A 20,157-nucleotide genomic window follows, 5' to 3' on the forward strand; every position below is an offset into this window, starting at 1 on the left:
GAGGAAATTATTCTTAAAATCAGAGGAAACGTGAAATAAAAACATGAGAGAAACTGACATCTACTAAGAGGAGTAACTGTACTATTGTACCAGACAAGCAGCTTCTGTTGATAGTTTTAAGAAACAGCTCCAGTCTCATTTTTATGTTATCGCTTTGAATCAGTTTTACATCATTTTATTTTATTCATATCATTGTCTGATAGCCTGAAGAAGCAGGAATTCAGGAATTATTGAGTTTCATCTCCTTATTAAACATCATTGTATTCATCTATTTTATTGTTTAATTACTTTTATTTATTGATACATTTTGCTTCTTATGACGTCTGTTTTTAATACCTGTGTTTCTATCTATCTATCTAATGTGAAAACAGGAACGTTCTTTCACCTATTTATATTTTTGTATATATTTTCTTTGTACATATCTTTTTTATTCTTCAAAAAATCCAATGTTAATACAGTACAGTTTTTGCACTAAAGTTTATTCCGTCGTTCTTTTGCACTATTCTGTATTTTGCACCTTCCGTTATTTGCACTCTCCATGAGAGCTGCTGTTTTTTTTTTATTTCAATGTCGTTGTGCTTCTTTGCACAATGACAATAAAAGAATTCTGATTCTGATTCTGATTCTGATTGTAGCAGCAGTGCTCCGCTGTGAACACAAGGTGGCGCTAAAGCACCGACAGACCTGGATTCAAACCCCCACTGGTGCAGAGGAAGAGGACGCAGAGGGAAAAGGGGAGGAGTCCTCTCAGCTGACGGTCCGCCATGCTCACCCTGCTGCAGCTCTGTGGCCGAAACCTGCTGACATTCAGGGCGACTCAGACAATCAGTAGAAGTTTCTACAGCACCGAGATGGGGAAGCGCGTGGCTGTGGTGTTGGCGGGCTGTGGCGTTTATGATGGCAGTGAGATCCACGAGGCCTCCGCTGTGTTGGTCCACCTGAGCAGAGGAGGTGCAAGTGTAAGTCTGATAAGTGATCCAAGTGTGGATACTGTAGTGTGTGTGTGTGTGTGTGTGTGTGTGTGTGTGTGTGTGTGTGTGTAACGTACTTAGCGGGACAAGAATATTGAAGTTCATATGAGGACAAAACGTTATTCTAAACCATATTATTACATTATTAAGTTAGAGCATATGTTGTCTCAGTGTTGACTACCCACTAAGATAGAAACACACTTTACTTCAGGGCACTTTTAACGTCCTTTAGTATTTCCAGTTTCTGCTACTTGATATTTCTACTCCACACATTATTTCACAGGCAAATATTGTACTTTTTTCTCCACTGCATTTATTTGTAGTTACTATTCACGCTGCAGATTCACATTAATAATGCAACACATATTTGTACATATACTAATAAATGATATTACTATATCAGTAAGACTTGATCGCTGAGGAACAAGCTGTCCAGCAGAATATAAATATACACTACTCACAAAAAGTTAGGGATATTCGGCTTTCAGGTGAAATTTCACCTAAAATGCATTCTAACCTTTCCAGGTGAACTTAATGTGACCTTCTCTAAACCTTTGAATGCACATGTCCAACTGTTCAGTGTTTCAGTACTTTCTGCACCAGTTGCTGTTCTCTAACAAGAAGCTTAACAGCAACATTCACAACAGGTTTGATCCATGAATCCACCAATACATTTCCTGCTTCAGTTAGAATTGGTATTTAAACAGTCCTCCTCATCCTGCTGTTCACATTCTGACATCACGAGACCAAGACGACACCTAACAGTTGATCAGCAGCACCTCAACACTGGAGGCTTCAAACAGGAAGTCCTCAGACGGAGGTGTTCACTGAGCTTAGAGGGTCACAGAGTGTCATCAGGAGGTTGGAACAGTGATACAGAGACTGGAAGAGTCACAGAAAGGAGAGGAGTGGACGTCCTTTGGCCACATCCCAATTTAGTGAGACACTGAACATGTTTTGTTGTGGTATACCTACCACTGTTGTTAGATTTTCTTCAAATAAATTGTTTAAGATGAATAAAATTACCATTGCATGCTTCTACTTAAATGCCCTACTTTCATGATATAATATCACTGTCGCATTAACTTTTTACATTTTCCATATATTTCACCTGAAAGTCGAATATCCCTACCTTTGTGTGTGTGTGTGTGTGTGTGTGTGTGTTTTCTGTGTATGTATTAAAAAATGACGTCAATCAGCTGCACTGCTTAACTAATGTACACAAGCATGCATCAATTATCATAATCCAATGTACTTTAACTTTAGTTAAATTCTAAATGCATCTATGTTGTCTCAGTGTTGACTACCCACTAAGATAGAAACACATGGAGTATATGTGTGTGTTACAATAGAAGCACCTGTCTGGACTCCTTGATCCTCCAGTGTCTCCTTTTATAATGCAGATATTGATGAGGACATTCGCTGCTTTACTCTGAAAGTGTTGCATACCATGTAAACCTTCCTCTATGGTACCTTGGAAACTGTCAACCTTATTTGTTTGACACACATCTTATTATTATATATTATTATATTTACATGCCCACATGCACATTTTTAGAGTCACGGTAAATTGTCAGTCCTTAATTCTAACATTTTGCTATCAGAACAATTTCAGCAACATAATAAAAAAAGACATTCAGCTTAAGGTAATATTAAGCATCTTCTAAAGTTTCAGCCTTTTTTGAATGACCTTGAAAACAAAAAGGAGGGATTTATACAAAAAAGACTGCAACTTTGCAAAAACAGCCACTCGAGTTGACTAATTGATTAAATGAATACGTAAGACTGCAGATTTTTGTCTCGGGAAGGGATTTTTTTCATGTCCAGTATAGAGAAGAGGAATGATTGAAGCAACAAACTTTTTTCTGTGTACATATGGCCTTATGAGATACATTTATTTATTAATGGATAATATGAATTATGAATAAAATGGCGCTATGTGTGCATTGAGCAGAGTTCTTGGGTCTAGAGCTCACATAATTAGGTGATTTATCAATTAATCAGTATTGTCACTTAATCAACAATATTTTCTCAGTTGATTAATCCAAAGATGCAGAACACTCTGTGGTTACAGCTTCTGTAAAGAGAGGATCAGCTGCTTTTTTTCACTTTTACATCATTAGAAATTGAATATTTTTGGGTTATAAAACGTTGGTCTGACAAAACAAGCAATTAGCTGACGACAGCCTGGATTTCAATTTGAAAAAAATATCAACAGGTATAAATAAACATGTTTATTATATGTTTGCTTTGTCCACTGCAGGTGAACATGTTTGCCCCCGACATCGACCAGATGCATGTGGTGAATCACCTGAAAGGCGAACCGTCTCAGGAGAAGAGAAATGTGCTGGTGGAGAGCGCCAGACTGGCCCGTGGAAACATCCAGGACCTGTCTAAACTCAGTGTCAAAGACCATGACGCTATTATATTCCCAGGTTATTTCACAACAACATGATAAATGAGATTCACATTTCAGTCAAATACATTTCTTTCCAGGTGATTAGTGTATAAATGAATTTTTGCAATGTCTTCTAGGTGGTTTTGGGGCAGCAAAGAACCTCTGCACATGGGCAGTGCAGGGGAAGGACTGCTCTGTTAATGACGAAGTTAAATCCGTGCTGCAGGCGTTCCACGGCGAGGGTAAACCCATTGGCCTCTGCTGCATCTCACCTGTTCTGGCTGCCAAGGTGTTTCCGGGCTGTGAGGTCACCGTCGGCCTCGAGAAGGATGACAAGTGAGTCGAACTCGCCTGAGCACAACAGATAAGTCTTAAATCCAGCAGACTTTGATGGTTTTTTACGCATCAAAATCTGTTTACAGCTAGGTCTTGGGGAGTATGACTTGCAATGCAATGCTGGTGTAATACAGGATCATTACTGACATTCCAGGTGTGCTTTCTTGGCTACTTTCTTACTATATTTTCCCTTCAGATAAAGTGGAGTAATCTGTATAAACTGCTGGCTTGTCTAATTTTCGTGGCTTGACAGCTGAGAAATATTTGTAATTATAACTGGAATTATCCTTTTCAGTGTTTACTGAATCAGAAACTGCTTGCGCATTTGCATATTTAGACTCAAGCGTGTCCATAATTTTATTATAGTGTTGTTTACCTTAAAATTTTCCATCATACATTTATATTTTTATCATTATTTCTTTTCTTAATTCTTAATTTTCACACTAGTCTTGTAGCGCAGCCCCAAAAGCGTGCCAAATGTAATTTCACCACACATATTGTTTGTGTATGTGACGAATAAACCTGTGAATCATTTTAAGGAGCTGAAACACCGTGGTGTCTCTCTTCTTCTCAGGTACCCAGACACCACTGACACTGCCGCGGCCATTAACCAGTTGGGCTGCAAGCACATGAGTAAGAGTGTCGGCGAGAGCCACGTGGACGAGAAGAACAAGCTGGTCACTACCAGTGCATTTATGTGCAACGCTCCAATACACGAGATCTTTGATGGAATCGGAGTGATGGTGCAGGACGTGCTGAAACTTGCTTGATTCTAATAATGCTCAAAAGAAATGGAAATGAAATGAAAGAAAGTAATGTTTTAATGAGCCTAATAATAGCTGCTGGCTAAACTGAGATAATAATAGAATCATGTTACAGTAACCTGATCAGAAGCACTTCCAATTACTCTTGAAATATACGTTTGTAATAGTGACTACGTGCTCAGATTTATTTTTGCAAATATTGTTGTATTTTGATGGATCAGTGGATGAGTCTCATGATGGAAAGTTTAAGTTATTGTGCAAAAAAATGCAATAAAATATGAAACTTCACTTTCAGTTCACTTTATTTCAGACCTAAAATGATTAATATATAATATACACAATATATTTCATTATTATTCATGTTATGTGGAAAAGTTTAGAACATTAAATGATTTCACACGTATTTAACACACTTACAACACCGGCTTCATCATCCATCTGTTATTTATACTGCTTGTCGTCCCAGCTGACATTGGGTAAGAGGCAGAGTTCACCCTGGACTGGTTACACGTCAGTCACAGGACATATAGAGACAAACAGCCATTCACGCTCACATTAACCGAACCTGTGGAGTGTGGGAGGAAGCCATGCCACCTCCACAGACAAAGGCGGCAGGTTTGAACTCTGAACCATCGTGCCACTCTTCAGCACATATACTGTACAATCATGAAACCCTTGTGCTGTATAGCGGCTCGTGCTGACTACCTGTCATTCTCAGATATGAACCCAAGATCGAGCATTCTCTCACTTTCTCAATGTTTCCTATCACATCAATCACGCCCTCCACCCCCTCCGTGCACAACACTGAAGAAGCATTAACGCTGAACTTCTCCACCAGGTCCTCCTGACTAAGTGGCTTCCTCCAGTGGCCATAAAAGGTATCACATCTGGCCGCAAACCTCTGCCCCTGATTTGTTTCTATCTCAACCTGGCAGTACATCTTGTCAAAGCTGGGCTGGTTATCTTCAGGGGTCTCCACGTTGACTTTGGACAAGAGCTCCCTCAGTGCAGGCCGGTTAATTTGAGCTTCACTGAAGGACGACACTGTCACTTTGTTATCCAGCAGGGCAGAGCAGGCGCTGAACTGAAATGAGTGCCTGGCCTGGTGCTCTGTGGCTGGTATGGGGCAGTTAATGTATTTGGATAGAGGCACTCGAAGCGTGATGCACCTGATCTGGCTGAGGTCAGTTCCTGAGTTCCTGACTGTATTTTCAAGCTTTGCACGGGCTGCCAGGGCTGCATCCACAACCCAGTGCATCCCCAGATGAGCAGGAATGCGCTTGAAGGCCACATCCTGATCTTCCAGAATCCATTTAAAGTCATTAGAAGCAGGATGAGACATTGCTGAAGGACTGTAGTCCTTGTAGTAAACCCCAAACCCACAGTCCATATCCAAGATGGCTGGATTCCCCTCCAGTCCCATTTGGGCCAGCCGGGCAGCTTCCAAGCCTCTCCGAGCAGCATTTCCTATATGGAGAGGTTTGGTTTGTGTGGCAGCGTTGGCTAATGGAGCCCCAGCTGAGGAGGCTGTGATAGCCAGAGCATGACAACACTGTGCAGGGGACAGACCCAGAAGCTTAGCTGAGGCTGCAGCACTACCCATGACCCCAACAACACTGGGAGGGTGGAATCTGAGTGTTGGGAAAGAGGAAGAAAGATGAGCAAAACATTAGGATCTATTTAAGCTATCGAATCTATCTTTTGCTCTAGCCTTTGTAGATCAAACGATTAATCGATGGATATTAAAGGGGTTCAGGTTAAACAAAATCTTTTTTTCCCCATTTTTCACATACTTCGGCTAAAATCTTAACAGCAGCTTGTCTTTTTTTGAACAACCCATGTGTATTGATTATCAAGTCAGGGCCACTGACACTCTGATATTACTGCTGAATTCCTTAAATGTAATTTTTCAATGCTGTGAGTACCACAATCCAAAATCCATTATCCACCTTTAAACATATTCCTGAACTTTTGGTTAATAATACTAAACACCTCACCTTTCAGGGATGTTGTAGGCCTCTGTGGAGAACCTCATGAGTCTGCCCTGCACCTCAATGCCAACACTGAAGGCCAGCAGCAGGTCCAGACCAGACGGCTGACTGGGCAGCGTCTCTGCCAAGGCCAGCAGAGGTGGCAGCACAGCTCCTGAGGGGTGAGTGGCAGGGTGCCAAGTGTCATCAAAATCCATGGAATGAACCTATAACCAAACGATAGGACAGAGCGTTTAATCAGAGGTCCAGCCATCACCATATCATGTTTTTTATAGAGTATGAATCATTTATTGATCAAACTTACCGCAATGCCATTGACAAATGCAGCATAATGTGGAGGAAGATTAATGCCTGGATTACCCCAAACACTGCTCCTCTCATCAGATGTGAACATCTGCAATCAGACAAATTAATGTACGGATAAGTGTGCAATTAAATATGGATGTCATTTCTAACAAACAAAATGATGAGCAAACACTAGCATAAAAGCGATTATATGACCTAATTGGCATATTGAAACAAAGCAGACTTAGGATGTAAACATCTCATAGAAAAGAAAATCAACCACAAACAGTGAATGGTAGGTAATACTAGTTTAATTAGTAGTATTTGTCAGCTGTATAAGAAGCTTGGCAATCAGCATTTTGATTTCAGACAATGTCTGATGAGGTCAAATAAAGAAAGAGTTGAGGAACATTAATGAAAAGACACTAAATAAAGGAGATATGATGGTAAATATTGCTAATTAATAAAAGCCATCTTTGTGGAGTGTTGTCGGCTGCTTTATGTAAAAAATTCTTTATATGCTGTTGTCATATGGTATATTTTAGCAGGTACAGTTCGCCTCCACTCCAGTGAAGCAGTGTACTGTACCTGGCTGTACTTGAGAGCCCTGTTGAAGACAGCTGTCCTGGTTCCTAACAGCCCAACACCGAGGGTGTCCAGCATCATCCTTTTGCTCCTGTTAATCACACCATCTGTCAGCTGAGTGGTGCTGAGGGCATGAATAGCAGCTCCAAAGCTCTCTGTAATACCCTAGAAAGATGAAACACAGCCAGTCAGTCCAAAACTCTGCATGCAAACCTCCCCACAGGCACTTCTCTTGTTGAAGATCCAACCAGGCTAAGAAGTTAAAATACTCTGCCTCTATTTCTCCATAAGGTGCCTACATTGAATCTCTTATAGTCAAATGCTGAAAAATGTCAGTATTAAAGTATTAAAGAAAACAGCAATACCTTCCGTAGCATTGTTGTACCTCAACGATGTGCTCAAGTGACAAAACATCCAAGTGCAGCCACTTTTTATAGGTAATTACACAACATGAAGGCTGCCCTACCAAATTTCCAAAGTGGCTAAAAGCCACAATAATGGGAAGTAGGAACTTTCACAATGACTGCATCCTGGAATCTGACTTGAGGCCAAATTGGCAAATCAACTAAATCTCTTGTTTTCGCTTTGTTTTAATTAGAAATGCTAAGTGCAGGTTCACCTGTCATCCTATGATGGTTATCTTTGAGACAAAAAAAATAGATCTGTGTCTTATTTGGGGAAGTGAAAATGAAAATCATCACACTGTACCCATGCTGTGTTTTTGTTGTTGCTGTTTTTAAGCCTGTGAGAATATAAAGACAAAAGTGTCGCTACAGCTTCATTTAGGGTCAAATAAACTAACTTAGACAAAGAATTTATCTGCTGTATTTCACAATCTGTGTCTTTTTGACAATGGAAATTCAGCTCTCTGCAATGGGAAGTTTTAAATAGGGAAATGACACAAGTCTCAAATCCCTCACTGGCAATCACATGACAAGGGATGCTGAGCTCCATTGGGAAAATAATTATAAACCATGGGTAGTGCTTGACCTCTGTTTTGATGTCACAAAAAGTATGCAAACACAGGAGGAATTACCTCCCTAGTACTAATGGATTATAGATATAGATATTATTCATCACTGAAGGTATTTATTGTTACAATATTTGAATACACGTCAATTTTAGGTAATTTATTATTTAGCCTGTTTCAAGTGTTTAACAATTTAAATTGTTTATCCAGTACTTTTTTCTAACTATCTCAACTTCTCTGCTCGTCTCCTGACAGATTTGCACTGTAAACCAGTAGCATGTAGTCACAGCTGACTGACTGACAGGAGACTTAATGATTATGGTAAATTCACTAATAATCAAGATTCATTTTCCTACTTAACACAAAAATGGTCATATATTTTTTTTAATTAAATCATAATTTCTACTTTCTGTTGAGTTGAGAAGAGTTAGTAGGTCGAGCTTTACGACTCCTCCAATACTTAGATCTGAACAACCAGCACACACAAGTATTATTCACTGATTTGTTCTCAATGGTGGGAAAACCGGCCCTCCAAAAATACAGTAGAGAAAAAAAACACTCGCAGCCCCTTATTAGTGCCTTTTGTGATTTTCTTCTCTGTTAATTTAAGTGCCTCACAAGCTCTAATAGATATTGTCGCACTGCTTTCTTTCCAGAGGTCTATGTGTTATTTTATTTTGGCTCGCACATAAAGCACGAGTGTCAATGCCTTTGTTTTATTTATGAGACAATTTCCAAACAGTATTTCTCCCTTTTAACCAAATGAACACAATATTTTGAAGTTACCCTTTCGAGAGCTGCCCTGGTTATATCAACATACTCTGACAAACCAATTAAAAATGTAGTATAAACTCAGTCATTTAGATGGTGTGACTGTGTGTGACTGGGTATAATTTGTATTAGTCACATTGTGGGGACATAGTGACTGATCTATGTATTTCAAATAAATGTAAATATATATAATTAACAACCTGTTTTGTCCCAGTTCTCAGGGATTAGGGCTAACTATTCATGCCGATCTCCTATTTATGGGCCAAAAGCAGGTCCTCACAAGGTTAACCATTAGATTTGAGGGTTAAGACTCAGCTTTTGGTGGAGGTCTAGGGTTAAGTGAGGGTTAAATAAAGGGTAGGGGTGAAGCATGTAGTGGTTTATGTTTTAAATTGAGTGCATCTTCAGGAAATAGATGTCACACAGATGCACAGTTCCTTACTGAGTGTTTCTGCTCCTGCTTGTCAAATGTTGGACTATAAACCATGAGAATGACCATTTTTGTCAGTCCATCCTTCTTCAAAGGCCTGCTGGAGGGTGAAGACTCTCCCTCTCTCTCTTTGTGTGTGTGTGTGTGTGTGTGTGTGTGTGTGTGGCTGCATTTCCATCAGAGCTGCAATGGGTGTCACTCTTTCCATATTTTCCAACCATGTCTTGATTTCAAGGGTGGAATAACTGAATGGCTTCTGGTTCTCTGTGCTCCAGTGGGATTTGTGAAAAATAAAAGTGTGTCAAAGCATGCATACCCATATGCAATGAGCCTTAGGTGCTGGACAGAATTACACAATAGATTACACTCACGTGAACATGTGTGTGCCATGTAAGGTTGGAGGCTCATGTCTGAAATCTTACATAGATGTTCATGGGAATATAATCTAGAGCGTGGATTTGTATTTTTACACGTTAAAATCTCAACGATTTATTTAATTGTTCAGCTAATCAGAGGGTAGGTTATATTTATATTCATGCCAGAAAGGGAAGGGGGAAAAAAAACAAATGATGCATAATCAAATATTGCGCTCACACAAGGGACCACTTATTTTTTTGGCGAGACAGTCGTGTTATAGTTAAATGTTAATTTAGCGCCCCCACCCTCCCTCTCCCCTCCATCACGCACGTGGTAAGGCAAGCCCAGGCTTCATAAACAAGCCGCTGCCACTTAGTTGCTCAGTGTTTCCACTGATCCCACATCACAGCAGCGGCGCAGAGAAGATGGCACTGGCCGACACTGAGCGCGCAGTGTCCAAATGCGGCGACTCGAGCTCCCCGTTTTCAGAGATCATCGAGCTGAATGTCGGCGGACAGGTTTATGTGACCAGACACAAAACACTCATCGCCGTCCCAGAATCGCTGCTGTGGAACATGTTCAGCCAGAAGTCACCCAAGGAGCTGGCGAGAGACAGCAAAGGGCGCTTCTTCCTGGACAGGGACGGCTTCTTGTTCCGCTACATCCTAGATTATCTCCGAGACCTGAACTTGGTCCTCCCGGACTACTTCCCAGAGAAAAGTCGACTGCAGAGGGAGGCGGACTTTTTCCAGCTGCGGGACCTTGCCAAGCGCCTCAGCCCCCGGGTTAGTAAGGACAATTCAATCAGCGAGGAGATCAGCCAGAGCGACACGGAGGAAGGTGCGCTGCAGTGCGGCTCCTCCGGCGGCATGGAGACTTTACGCACCATGTCGGTCAGCGGGGCCATGCGCTCCCCGTCCCTGGATTCCCGAAAGTCGGGCTATATCACGGTAGGATACCGCGGCTCGTACACGATCGGCAGAGATATCCAAACCGATGCCAAATTTAGGAGAGTGGCGCGCATCACGGTTTGCGGGAAGACGTCTCTGGCCAAAGAGGTGTTTGGGGACACGCTGAATGAGAGCAGAGACCCGGACAGGCCCCCGGAGAGATACACATCCCGGTACTACCTGAAGTATAATTTTCTAGAGCAGGCGTTTGACAAGCTGACAGAGGCGGGCTTCCACATGGTGGCCTGCAGCTCCACAGGCACCTGCGCCTACACCAGCAATGATCCCAACGAGGACAAAATTTGGACAAGCTACACTGAATACGTCTTCTGTCGGGAATAACCAACAGTAAACCTGTCATGTTGATGTAAACAGACATAATCTAGAGGGGGAATGTCTTTAAAAAGTATTGCATTTGCTGTGTTGAATGGTAACGTTTGTCAAGAGCGAGTGACTGCAAAAAATATTGCTCCATTATTCTAAGAGAAACCAAACAGCAGTATTATTACTTCAGTGGTTAAACCAGAGACACAAGATGCCCTGAAATAGATCCTACACGAGCGAGTTTGACAGAGAAGATTACACAATTAGTAGCTGACACACCCATCCGAAGCCCTGTTGCCTGGAAAACAACAACAAAAATGTCATCATCTCCATCTCACAGAAGTGCATGACAATGTTTCAGTCACATCTGACTCAGTGTTGTGTGAACTGAGTGGCACCCAAGAGCAGACAAGCAGCAATTAGCATTCGATGTCATTGTAATATCTAGGCTTGCTTGACGACATGTTTGGCCAAGTTTTGTATCATTTAATAGGCTCGTATAGCAGTTCTATCACTGACATGATTGTAAGTGTATGTGCTTGCTTGGTAGAGTTGTATTTGTTTAAACCTGTTCAGATGAAATAAAATCTTATACTCGGCTATTCTCAGCCCTTTTCCAATCATCCTATCTTCTTCTAAACATCCTCACAAACCGTACAGAGTAACAGAAACACAGTGCTGGCATTCATCTCCCTTCAACCTTTTAAACTTTACTCTGTGGGGAATCAAAGAGTCAGCCTCAAAGAGAGATGGCCTACCCAGAGACCTCAGCCCATCACGGCACTGCAGCTTCCAGCTCAACAAAATCTGTCACACTGTTTTAACCCCGAGGAGTCCTCGTGTTTGCGGCTGGCTCACAAAATCCCGACCATGAACTTTTCTTGGCTCTATTGGAGTCTATAACTCTTTATAAACTGCCGTTTTCAAGGCACAGAATCTGCTTTCTATTCAACTTTGACCTGCAATTAAATCAGAAAACCTTTGCATCTGAATATAGTTAGCTTGTAAATATTCTGCTTCCTCCCATTCATTTTGTCACACAAATTCAGCTGCATGCCGCCTCGATGCAAATAGTGCAGCTGTGCACACATGATGTCATTATCATTTCAAGTGTAAATAATGAAAGGGTCCAGCTGCACACAAATAGGAGGGTCCAGGCTGCCAGGGACTGGCTGAATGGAGAGTCTATTGGTGCACCTCTGCTGCAAGAGCAAAATTATTTTACTGCCTAGCGTACGGCCAGCCCTGGATTATGTGTTTGTAAAAATGGCCTTACAGTCACAGCCATGGGTTGGATTATAGAACATCAGGGGTTTATAAAGCCGAGGCAGTGACGTAACCTCTGTAGGGGTTTGGGGACATCCTCCCAGAGGGAACATCTTCGAGTGTCATGTGCTAAATATACCAGTCTGCTTCAGTTTGGCCTTAAAAAGTTGGTAAATGTTCCGTTTGGTCAGGAACAAAAATAGATTTTGGATAGTGATCTGTTTAGGGATCATTTTGGATAAATAACCGACTCAAATTAAGTTTAACTGGGTATTTCATTGAAGGCAAACTTGTCCTCTCGCAGCAGAAAAAGCGCAGGTGTAAAAAAGAAAAAGAATAATGGCTGAATTCTATTTGGCTGCTCCAGTTTCAGGGTCCTGGTATTGTGCACGCTGCTTCACAGTCACACTGTCATGGCTTACTGGGACACTGTTAATGTTATTAGTAACAGCTGTGCTTTCCCTTCTATTAAAAGTCAAAATATGTGGTGTGAATAAGGTCTAACTGGTTAGCTTCTTCTCCTTAGAAATTTCTTAAGCGTGAAGAACAGCCTGAGTCCATTTACATGCACATTAATGGTACGGTAGCAAATAAATTAAAAACATGGACATGATGGACTGAGTCTGGAAATATAGCCGCATTTGCAGCCAAGTAAAACCACTGCAAATGTAAGCATGTGCAACTCTCTTGGAGAAAAAAAGTTAATTTGATAATAATAAATCAACGGATGAAGAAGAAAAAGATCCAGATAATGTTTGTTTTTTATAAACAAGTGTTCACGCTGTGACTTACTGACAATGTCACATAAAAATATTTGTCTAATACCAGTCTGGATTTCACTGGTGGAATGTAAGTACATTTACAAGTACTGCATTTCAGTACAATTTTTGCATTGTACTTGAACTCCTGTACATTTCAGAGACAAATGTTTGCACTTTTTATCACACTTATTTATTTGACGACTTTAGTTACTAGTTACTTCGCAGAATCACATTGATGATATAATATAATCAACAAATAAATACCAGTGGATCCTTTGAGTTGGACGCACTAAAAGAGACACACGCCGACATGCGTCAGTCTAAATGATTATGTAGGTTTACTGTACATCATCCAGCAGGGTGACGCACCACAGAAGCAGTAGATGAAACAGCTCTTCGCAGACTTCTGCGGTAATATCAACCTTGATGGAGTCTTTACTCTTGGCGCTTTACATCGAAAGCCAAGATGTTGTGAAACGCCTTCATGTATGTAAATTACTCTTTGTCAAAGAGGAATGTGCCTTTTCAACAAGCTGATCTTTAGCTTTAAATAAATGTGTCATATCCTTGGTGAAGAGACAAATCTCAGAAACCTAAGACAAAACAATCTGGACAAAAACAAGATGTCCCATAAAATATGTCCTCACAATCCCAATATTAATGGATTTAGTTCCTTGTGGTGTTCAAAGGAAGAAAACACATGTTGTGATCATGATTAAGATTTTGAATAACCGTCAGGAAAAACCTTTCATGGTCCAGTTCTCTTAAGACATTGATCATATCGAAATATGTAAATAGGCTTAAGAGCTTATATCAAATACCTTTGATGTTTTTTTTGGTAAATGCAGAAACACATCAGACAGTGATAATTACTCTCGTTGTCTGCGGAAGCTTTCATTTGGACCAAAAGCAGGAAAACACCGATCATCAGTCATCAGTCAATCACAGATATCAGCCTACAAACAATCCCTGACTCACACCCACATTTACACACAGTACAGTATGAGCGATTTAGAGTCTTCACAACACTTGCACATCTCTGCACTGTGGGAGGAAACCCACTCAAACATGTTCAGCATGGGCTGTCATTTATTGCTGAGCAAATTGCTCACAATATTGCAACACATGCAGATGCAATCGCATTGTGCGCTTGTAGAAATTAATACATTCCAGCCAAGATGTTCCTCCCTAGGGATGCTTATTATCTGTAATTTGAATTAAATGATAAGGAATCACAAAGGAGAGTCCAGTTTGATTAAAGGAAATTCTGTTTTTTCTTTTCTGGTCTCCACTACAATTTTTTCCATGTATCTTTACATTCTGATAACTCTACATTCAGGCTAGACTTCAGCTGTGAGCTTCAGTGTTTGGTTGCAGACATTTAATGGGTAATTAACCATAAACTTAACTGACTTATGACCATTTGTTTTGCAAAGTGCTGTTTGACGAATACAAGAGAGTGATTGTAGATAGACAACAACAGAACAGAACAAGAGTTATGATTCTTTTTTGGCACTGAATTGGTGGATATGATATGGGACGGTACAGTGAACATGAATGAGTTACTGACAGTTACTTAAAATTCCCATGACTGTGTTACCTTTCAGTAAAATGGAAATGCAATTAATTGGGTCGACAGGTTTTTTTCAGTGCAAGTGATTGTGGGATAACAAAAGAACAAAAGACGGAAGCTGTGAGACAGAGAGAGAGAAGGACTGGAAGAAAATGGCAAAACTAAGAGAAAAATGACTTTTGATTTCCTGACAGTGTCGGTGCCCTTTCCTCTCTCACATGCTTATCTATATTTGTAATATTTCGCCTTTTCCCCTCAGTGCGCATGCTCCAAGTTGAGCTCCTTGTCATGAACCTCAGGACATCAGGACTGTTTGAATTCCATGCATGGGTCCAGGATGAGTTTCAGCTTCCTGAGTTATTTTAGATCAAAGTCGGTTTCATTAGCACATCACAACAGTAACTCCAGACCAAAGGCTTCATTATTCTAATTAAATTCTGAGTCAGAAATACTTGACTTCACAACAGGGGATATGAATCCGTCAGTGTTCATAAGAGGATAGTTCTCGCTGCAATGTGAAAGCATAACATTATTGTATTACAGTGGGTAAAGATGCTCATAGTGTTAACAGAGCCAATGAGTAACAAGTAAAGCCATTAGTGAGTGAGGTGTTAGATGATCTATCAAAAATATTGACCATCTCCTTTAAGTTTTAACCACAATCTACTTTTACTGTAGCATGTGCAGCGCTTAACCTTCTGTAATAAAAACAAACAGCGCATCTGAGAATCACTTATTAGAAAACTAAATCATTTAATTGTGTTTATGTTCTCTTTAATGTGAGCACATGGAAACAAATACATGCAATCAGGAATGTGCACATTTGATGATTTAATAATTTTATAACCCACTCCCTGCACCTTTATTCCCCACATGCTTTATCCAACGCTTGCTTTCTTAAAATACTAGCTTCGTAGTGCATTATTTATTTTGATATTTTTGTCGGGGGGGTGACATGCAACAGATGTGCCCTGGTGAAATCACAAGGGGGTCACAGGAAATCACATGGGATCACACACATGTACCAACCACTCGGTCACATAACCCTTGCTAATGGCACGCTCTGTAATTAGACAGAACGTGCAGGCCTTCATGTGGGCTGCAGAAGTTTATATTAAACCATCACAAATATAAAACTTTAGCAGTTTATCAGCATAGAATACTTCTTTTTTTTGGCTTGGTGAAGTTTCACTGGCCTTGATGTTAAGAAAAGATATCTGCAGTTGCCCCAATCACTGTTCTTGTTCCAGAACTGTAGGAAATCAGCGTAGTTTACTACTAGTCTCTAAATAATGGGTCAGCAGACGTGTGACAGGAACAGGATTACTGTCAGAGAACCAGGTGAGAGAGGGATGCTCTGGTCAATGGACTTTATCATTAAGAAGGTAAAGGAGAACCACAATGTGATCATGTATGTCCACCCGCAACTGAACACAAACACTCCAGAGCAACTACAGTATGAAGAAAAGCGCATCTCCTGTTCATCCACACCTAAATAAAGCAAAGGCACAGAGAGAAAAAGTTCCTTCTGAACTCACCGAGGGATGAACATCAACACTGGAGATGATAACCTCACAGCTTGTATTATGGGTAGCTTTCTCCAGGTGGTCCAGAGGGACACTTCAGCCAAAAAAGACAGCAAAGGGGCAGCAGCCCCATAGAGACAGTATGTGTACATGTTCCTGCATTTAGATGGAAGATCTGAATTACAAATACAAGACAGAAACAAAAATGTGAGACAACATATGAGACAGGAAAACACTATGCCCTGCTGAGCCTTAAGTGTGATGTCTCTGCCACTAGAGCTTCTGCTGAAATTGTTATAACACCAGTAACATCAGACTAAACACATCCAACATACGGCAAATGATGTCTCAGACAGTAAATTGCACAGAAAATTGATCTCCACAAGAGTTTCGAATGTACATTGCGCTCTTATTACCGTACTCCCTTTGTTTTAGTCGATTGTAAATGCCATCATTTGTGATCAGCAGCATCCAGACTAATACAATGTGACCTGTTCACCTGAGCTGAGAGGCTCTATCCCTCCACGTGGCCATTAAGCCTCCCACCTTTCATGCCAGCTGAGTTTCTTTGAAAATTACAGTCATCAAATAGAAAATGCTCTTTCCACCTCTATAAAAGCTGGCGTATATACAGGCATGACTCGCCTCACATGGAGGCCTTTCATTTGAGCGTTCTTAGGTTATTGCAAATCTGATGTAATTCTAATCAACCAAGGCATTTGTTATCTGCTTGATTCTCTGAGTAGTTTTAATTTTTGTATGGCTGTACCTGATCGATTCCAGAAACCCTTCATGCCTTTCTCTATTTGATTCCTGCACCAAAGACTGGTCAACTTTTTGTACATTTCACAAAATAATCTCAATATAAGCTTTCTCTGGATTTCTCAGCCTTGGGCAGCAAATTGCACTGAAAGCTTCACAAACTGCTTTTGAGTGAATCTTGAGTTAAGATGTTTATTTGTCAAACTGTGGTTGTCTGGGACAAGAGAGTACTTGACCTATTTTTTTTCCTTTGCATGGTTGTGTTTCCAAAGCAAAGTGTCTCTTCTCTTTTTCATGGGGAGGCATCATATGTAGAAATGCACTGATGTGTCGGCTGATATTCACCTTGTTGATTCAGCAGCAGATAAACAAATAAGAGCGCATTCACCGATGGCAGTGGCTGATATTTATCTTTTGTGTTGCATCAGTTCTGCACTGGCTAAATGTTGTGTTTGATATTCACGGTTGGGCTCAGACTTCTGTAGCTAACATACCCAGCCACTGATTCGAAGAAGAGTTACACTGTTTTGGAGAAAGATCAGCGACATGCAGCTTGTAAGACATGTTCCAGTGACATTTTAAGAAGAGCTACTACAAGCATGAATGTTATCACATCAGATCTCACCACCCATTTAAAAAACAGAAGTAGAGAACGTTTACCTGAAAGCTGATTAAAAAAACGGGGAGATGAACTCGACACCAAGAAAGCACAAACCACCAGTAGCCCCACAGACTGCACCAAAGCTACAGGGATCAACAAGGATAGTTAGATTTTTTTGTATGTGAAAACAAAATTTATGATGATTTTTGCTTTTGCAAATGTAGAATTATGATTATTATGACTTTTAAACAGTTGACGTATTTGTTTATGATGAGGATTTCTTTGTTCCACTGGCAGAAAAGAAAAAAATAAACAACCTATCAGCCAAATCAGTCATTGGTATCGGCACAGAATTTTGTAATCGGTGCATCTCTGATCATACAAAAGTGCTTAGATTTTTTTGATGTAATATAATGCAATATATTGTATAGCATAATGTCTGAAGTGTTCTCTTTTCTTGCTGAATCTGAGAGGTTGTTACAAAATGTCTGAATCACTGTGTGGGAGTAGACTTAGTCCACAATGACGTCTGCACGAATGTGGTTCCCATTCCAGTGGTATTTGCATGAATTCAGAGGATTTGTTTTTTAACCAGGGGTCTAGTTTCAGGTTTTCCACATCTGGTTTGCCTGAGAAGACGCCTTTCTGCGTATAGGACACCGAATTACAGGGTGCAGTAGCGTAAATAACTCTGAAGCTGTCAAATTAGATGTTTCCATTTGAATTTAGAACTAGGTTTGATTAATGTAGGGACGTATAACTCGGGACAAAAGTGTAAAGCAGAATAAGGTACAGATGTAGGAATAACTGCAGCAATGCCTCTGTCTGCACTGATACAGTACAATACAGGGTAATTACTGTTCTGTGCTGTGCTCCCAGGGAAAAGGCAATCAATTCTTAGCAGTTCTTTTTCCACCTCAGATGGTCCAATTTAGCCTTTCACAGCTTCTCTCAAATGTACTTTCAACAGTATTGGTGCCAATTAAAGAATAGCTGTACTTATGTAAGACATGGCAGGAATAATTTAAATTATAGCCTTGCACATGAACCACAGCATCTTGTGTATGCCTTACAGTTTCCTCTTTAGCCAAGTTGACCTATTCCTATTGACCTATTTGTATTCACAGTGCACCAAGGACTCACGGAAGTGCACTCAAGTTTGAGTGATATGAACTTACATGAGAGCTCTCACCTTGTTCATGCTGTATTTTTTTACACTAAACCTTTTCCTCAAGGGTCAGTCTTTCTTTTGAAAAGAATATATAAAATACAATTTGTTTAGTTTAGTATTTGTAACAATGTGCCCCAGTTCTTGTGCAGAATAATGACATGTAACTGAACTATTTAAAAGAACCATTCAACATTTCAGAAAATGTGTTAATTAGCTAATTAGCTTAGCCTAGCCTAGCCTAATGACTTGATACAGGTTATTTCTGCTGTTACTTCTTTGCTAAGAAATAGTTTGGCACATACCTGCCCATAAAACATGCATACTGTTGTTTTTACTCTACTACGTACAAAATAAATTTAAAAAAGTGTTGATAAGTAAGCTTTAAGGCTGTTGGTAGGTGAATTTTGTTCATTTTGGACAGAGCCAGGGTAACTGTATGTCTCAAATATGCCAAACTGTTCCTTTAGAGCAAACTCATCAGTCACTGGGTAGCCTATGTGTTGAGCTCACACACTACACTGCAAATAAGGACATTTAGAGATGATTTTATGGAGAAAAACCTTCTGGAAAATATAAAAAAAAGACATGCATATAAAAAATTGCCCACTGATATTATATAGGGTGCTCAAATCCTTCTTTTGGTATTGATAACAAACATGTTACATGGCCAAGGTCTTCCTACTTCCTTCCGAAGTACATCCGACTTTCAAAAGTAGGTTTGGTTTTCATGGAAAGAATGGCACATTATTATTATTATGTGATTAAGCACAATCATTTTTCTAGTTTTGTTTGAGTTTGCACATTTCTTTTGGGCAGACTGCTGAGGACAGAAAGTTCCTCAAAAGCCAGCAGATTCAAACTGATTATTTGCGGTCTAAAATAAATACAGTCCAACAACAATTTAGTCTAAAACACTCGGAGGACATTATTTGTATTTGCACATGTAAGGTCTACCCTTAAAAAAAAACCCTGTCTCCATCTACTGTACTTCCATTTTTCCGCAAACTTAAAAGTTTTTTCTTCTCTGGGAGGACCGCTGTGATCAGTGACCTTTCCAATAAAAATACAGAAACCACAGAGCTGCAAGAGAGTTGTCATTCATAGAAAACCATGCACTGTTGACTTGCATCCAAACCCAGTGAGCAATTCAAATCTGTCAGACAGAGTTGAATTTGTTGTACAATTCTCAGTGCACGCCTTTTATTTCTCTTCTCTCTTTTGTTTTTATTGGATAACCATTCTACCGTGTGCTTCTAAATGAAAAACGAAAATATAAAATATATAAAACACGTAGTTGAAATGTACATGGGTAGACTAGTTAGGATCATATCAATTTCCCTCTCTTAACTCCCTCTAACATCATCT

General features: G+C 40.2%; 3 protein-coding genes across 3 annotated transcripts; 2 read left to right on the forward strand and 1 right to left on the reverse strand.

Annotated features, from left to right (window-relative positions):
* The first annotated feature begins 746 nt into the window (after positions 1-746).
* On the forward strand, positions 747-4,757 carry LOC139208386 (glutamine amidotransferase-like class 1 domain-containing protein 3, mitochondrial). The gene is made up of 4 exons (XM_070838052.1): positions 747-959; positions 3,235-3,406; positions 3,507-3,705; positions 4,280-4,757. The coding sequence occupies exons 1-4, from the start codon at positions 765-767 to the stop codon at positions 4,473-4,475; spliced, it is 762 nt and encodes a 253-aa protein (XP_070694153.1). The 5' UTR covers positions 747-764; the 3' UTR covers positions 4,476-4,757.
* Positions 4,758-5,133: 376 nt separating this feature from the next.
* Positions 5,134-7,707, reverse strand: acod1 (aconitate decarboxylase 1). The gene is made up of 5 exons (XM_070838408.1): positions 7,696-7,707; positions 7,334-7,495; positions 6,765-6,854; positions 6,467-6,666; positions 5,134-6,100 (listed from the first exon to the last, which is right to left on the reverse strand). Exons 1-5 carry the CDS (start codon positions 7,705-7,707, stop codon positions 5,134-5,136), a joined length of 1,431 nt encoding a protein of 476 aa, XP_070694509.1.
* Positions 7,708-10,258: 2,551 nt separating this feature from the next.
* On the forward strand, positions 10,259-11,701 carry kctd12.1 (potassium channel tetramerisation domain containing 12.1). Its single transcript, XM_070838173.1, has one exon. The coding sequence runs from the start codon at positions 10,284-10,286 to the stop codon at positions 11,148-11,150; it is 867 nt and encodes a 288-aa protein (XP_070694274.1). The 5' UTR covers positions 10,259-10,283; the 3' UTR covers positions 11,151-11,701.
* The last annotated feature ends 8,456 nt before the right edge of the window (positions 11,702-20,157 follow it).

This window comes from Pempheris klunzingeri, chromosome 10 (genome assembly GCF_042242105.1).
Source record: "Pempheris klunzingeri isolate RE-2024b chromosome 10, fPemKlu1.hap1, whole genome shotgun sequence".
Classification (NCBI taxonomy): domain Eukaryota; kingdom Metazoa; phylum Chordata; class Actinopteri; order Acropomatiformes; family Pempheridae; genus Pempheris; species Pempheris klunzingeri.

Excerpts from the sequence above, each read along its gene's own strand:
- acod1 (XM_070838408.1), bottom strand. Across the intron at positions 6,667-6,764 it reads CATTTGTCAATGGCATTGCG|GTTCATTCCATGGATTTTGA; the intron begins GTAAGTTTGATC and ends GTTTGGTTATAG. Across the intron at positions 6,101-6,466 it reads GCCTACAACATCCCTGAAAG|ATTCCACCCTCCCAGTGTTG; the intron begins GTGAGGTGTTTA and ends CCCAACACTCAG.
- kctd12.1 (XM_070838173.1), top strand. The coding sequence starts at position 10,284 with ATGGCACTGGCCGACACTGAGCGCGCAGTGTCCAAATGCGGCGACTCG.
- LOC139208386 (XM_070838052.1), top strand. The coding sequence starts at position 765 with ATGCTCACCCTGCTGCAGCTCTGTGGCCGAAACCTGCTGACATTCAGG. Across the intron at positions 960-3,234 it reads TGAGCAGAGGAGGTGCAAGT|GTGAACATGTTTGCCCCCGA; the intron begins GTAAGTCTGATA and ends TGTCCACTGCAG. Across the intron at positions 3,706-4,279 it reads GGCCTCGAGAAGGATGACAA|GTACCCAGACACCACTGACA; the intron begins GTGAGTCGAACT and ends TCTTCTTCTCAG.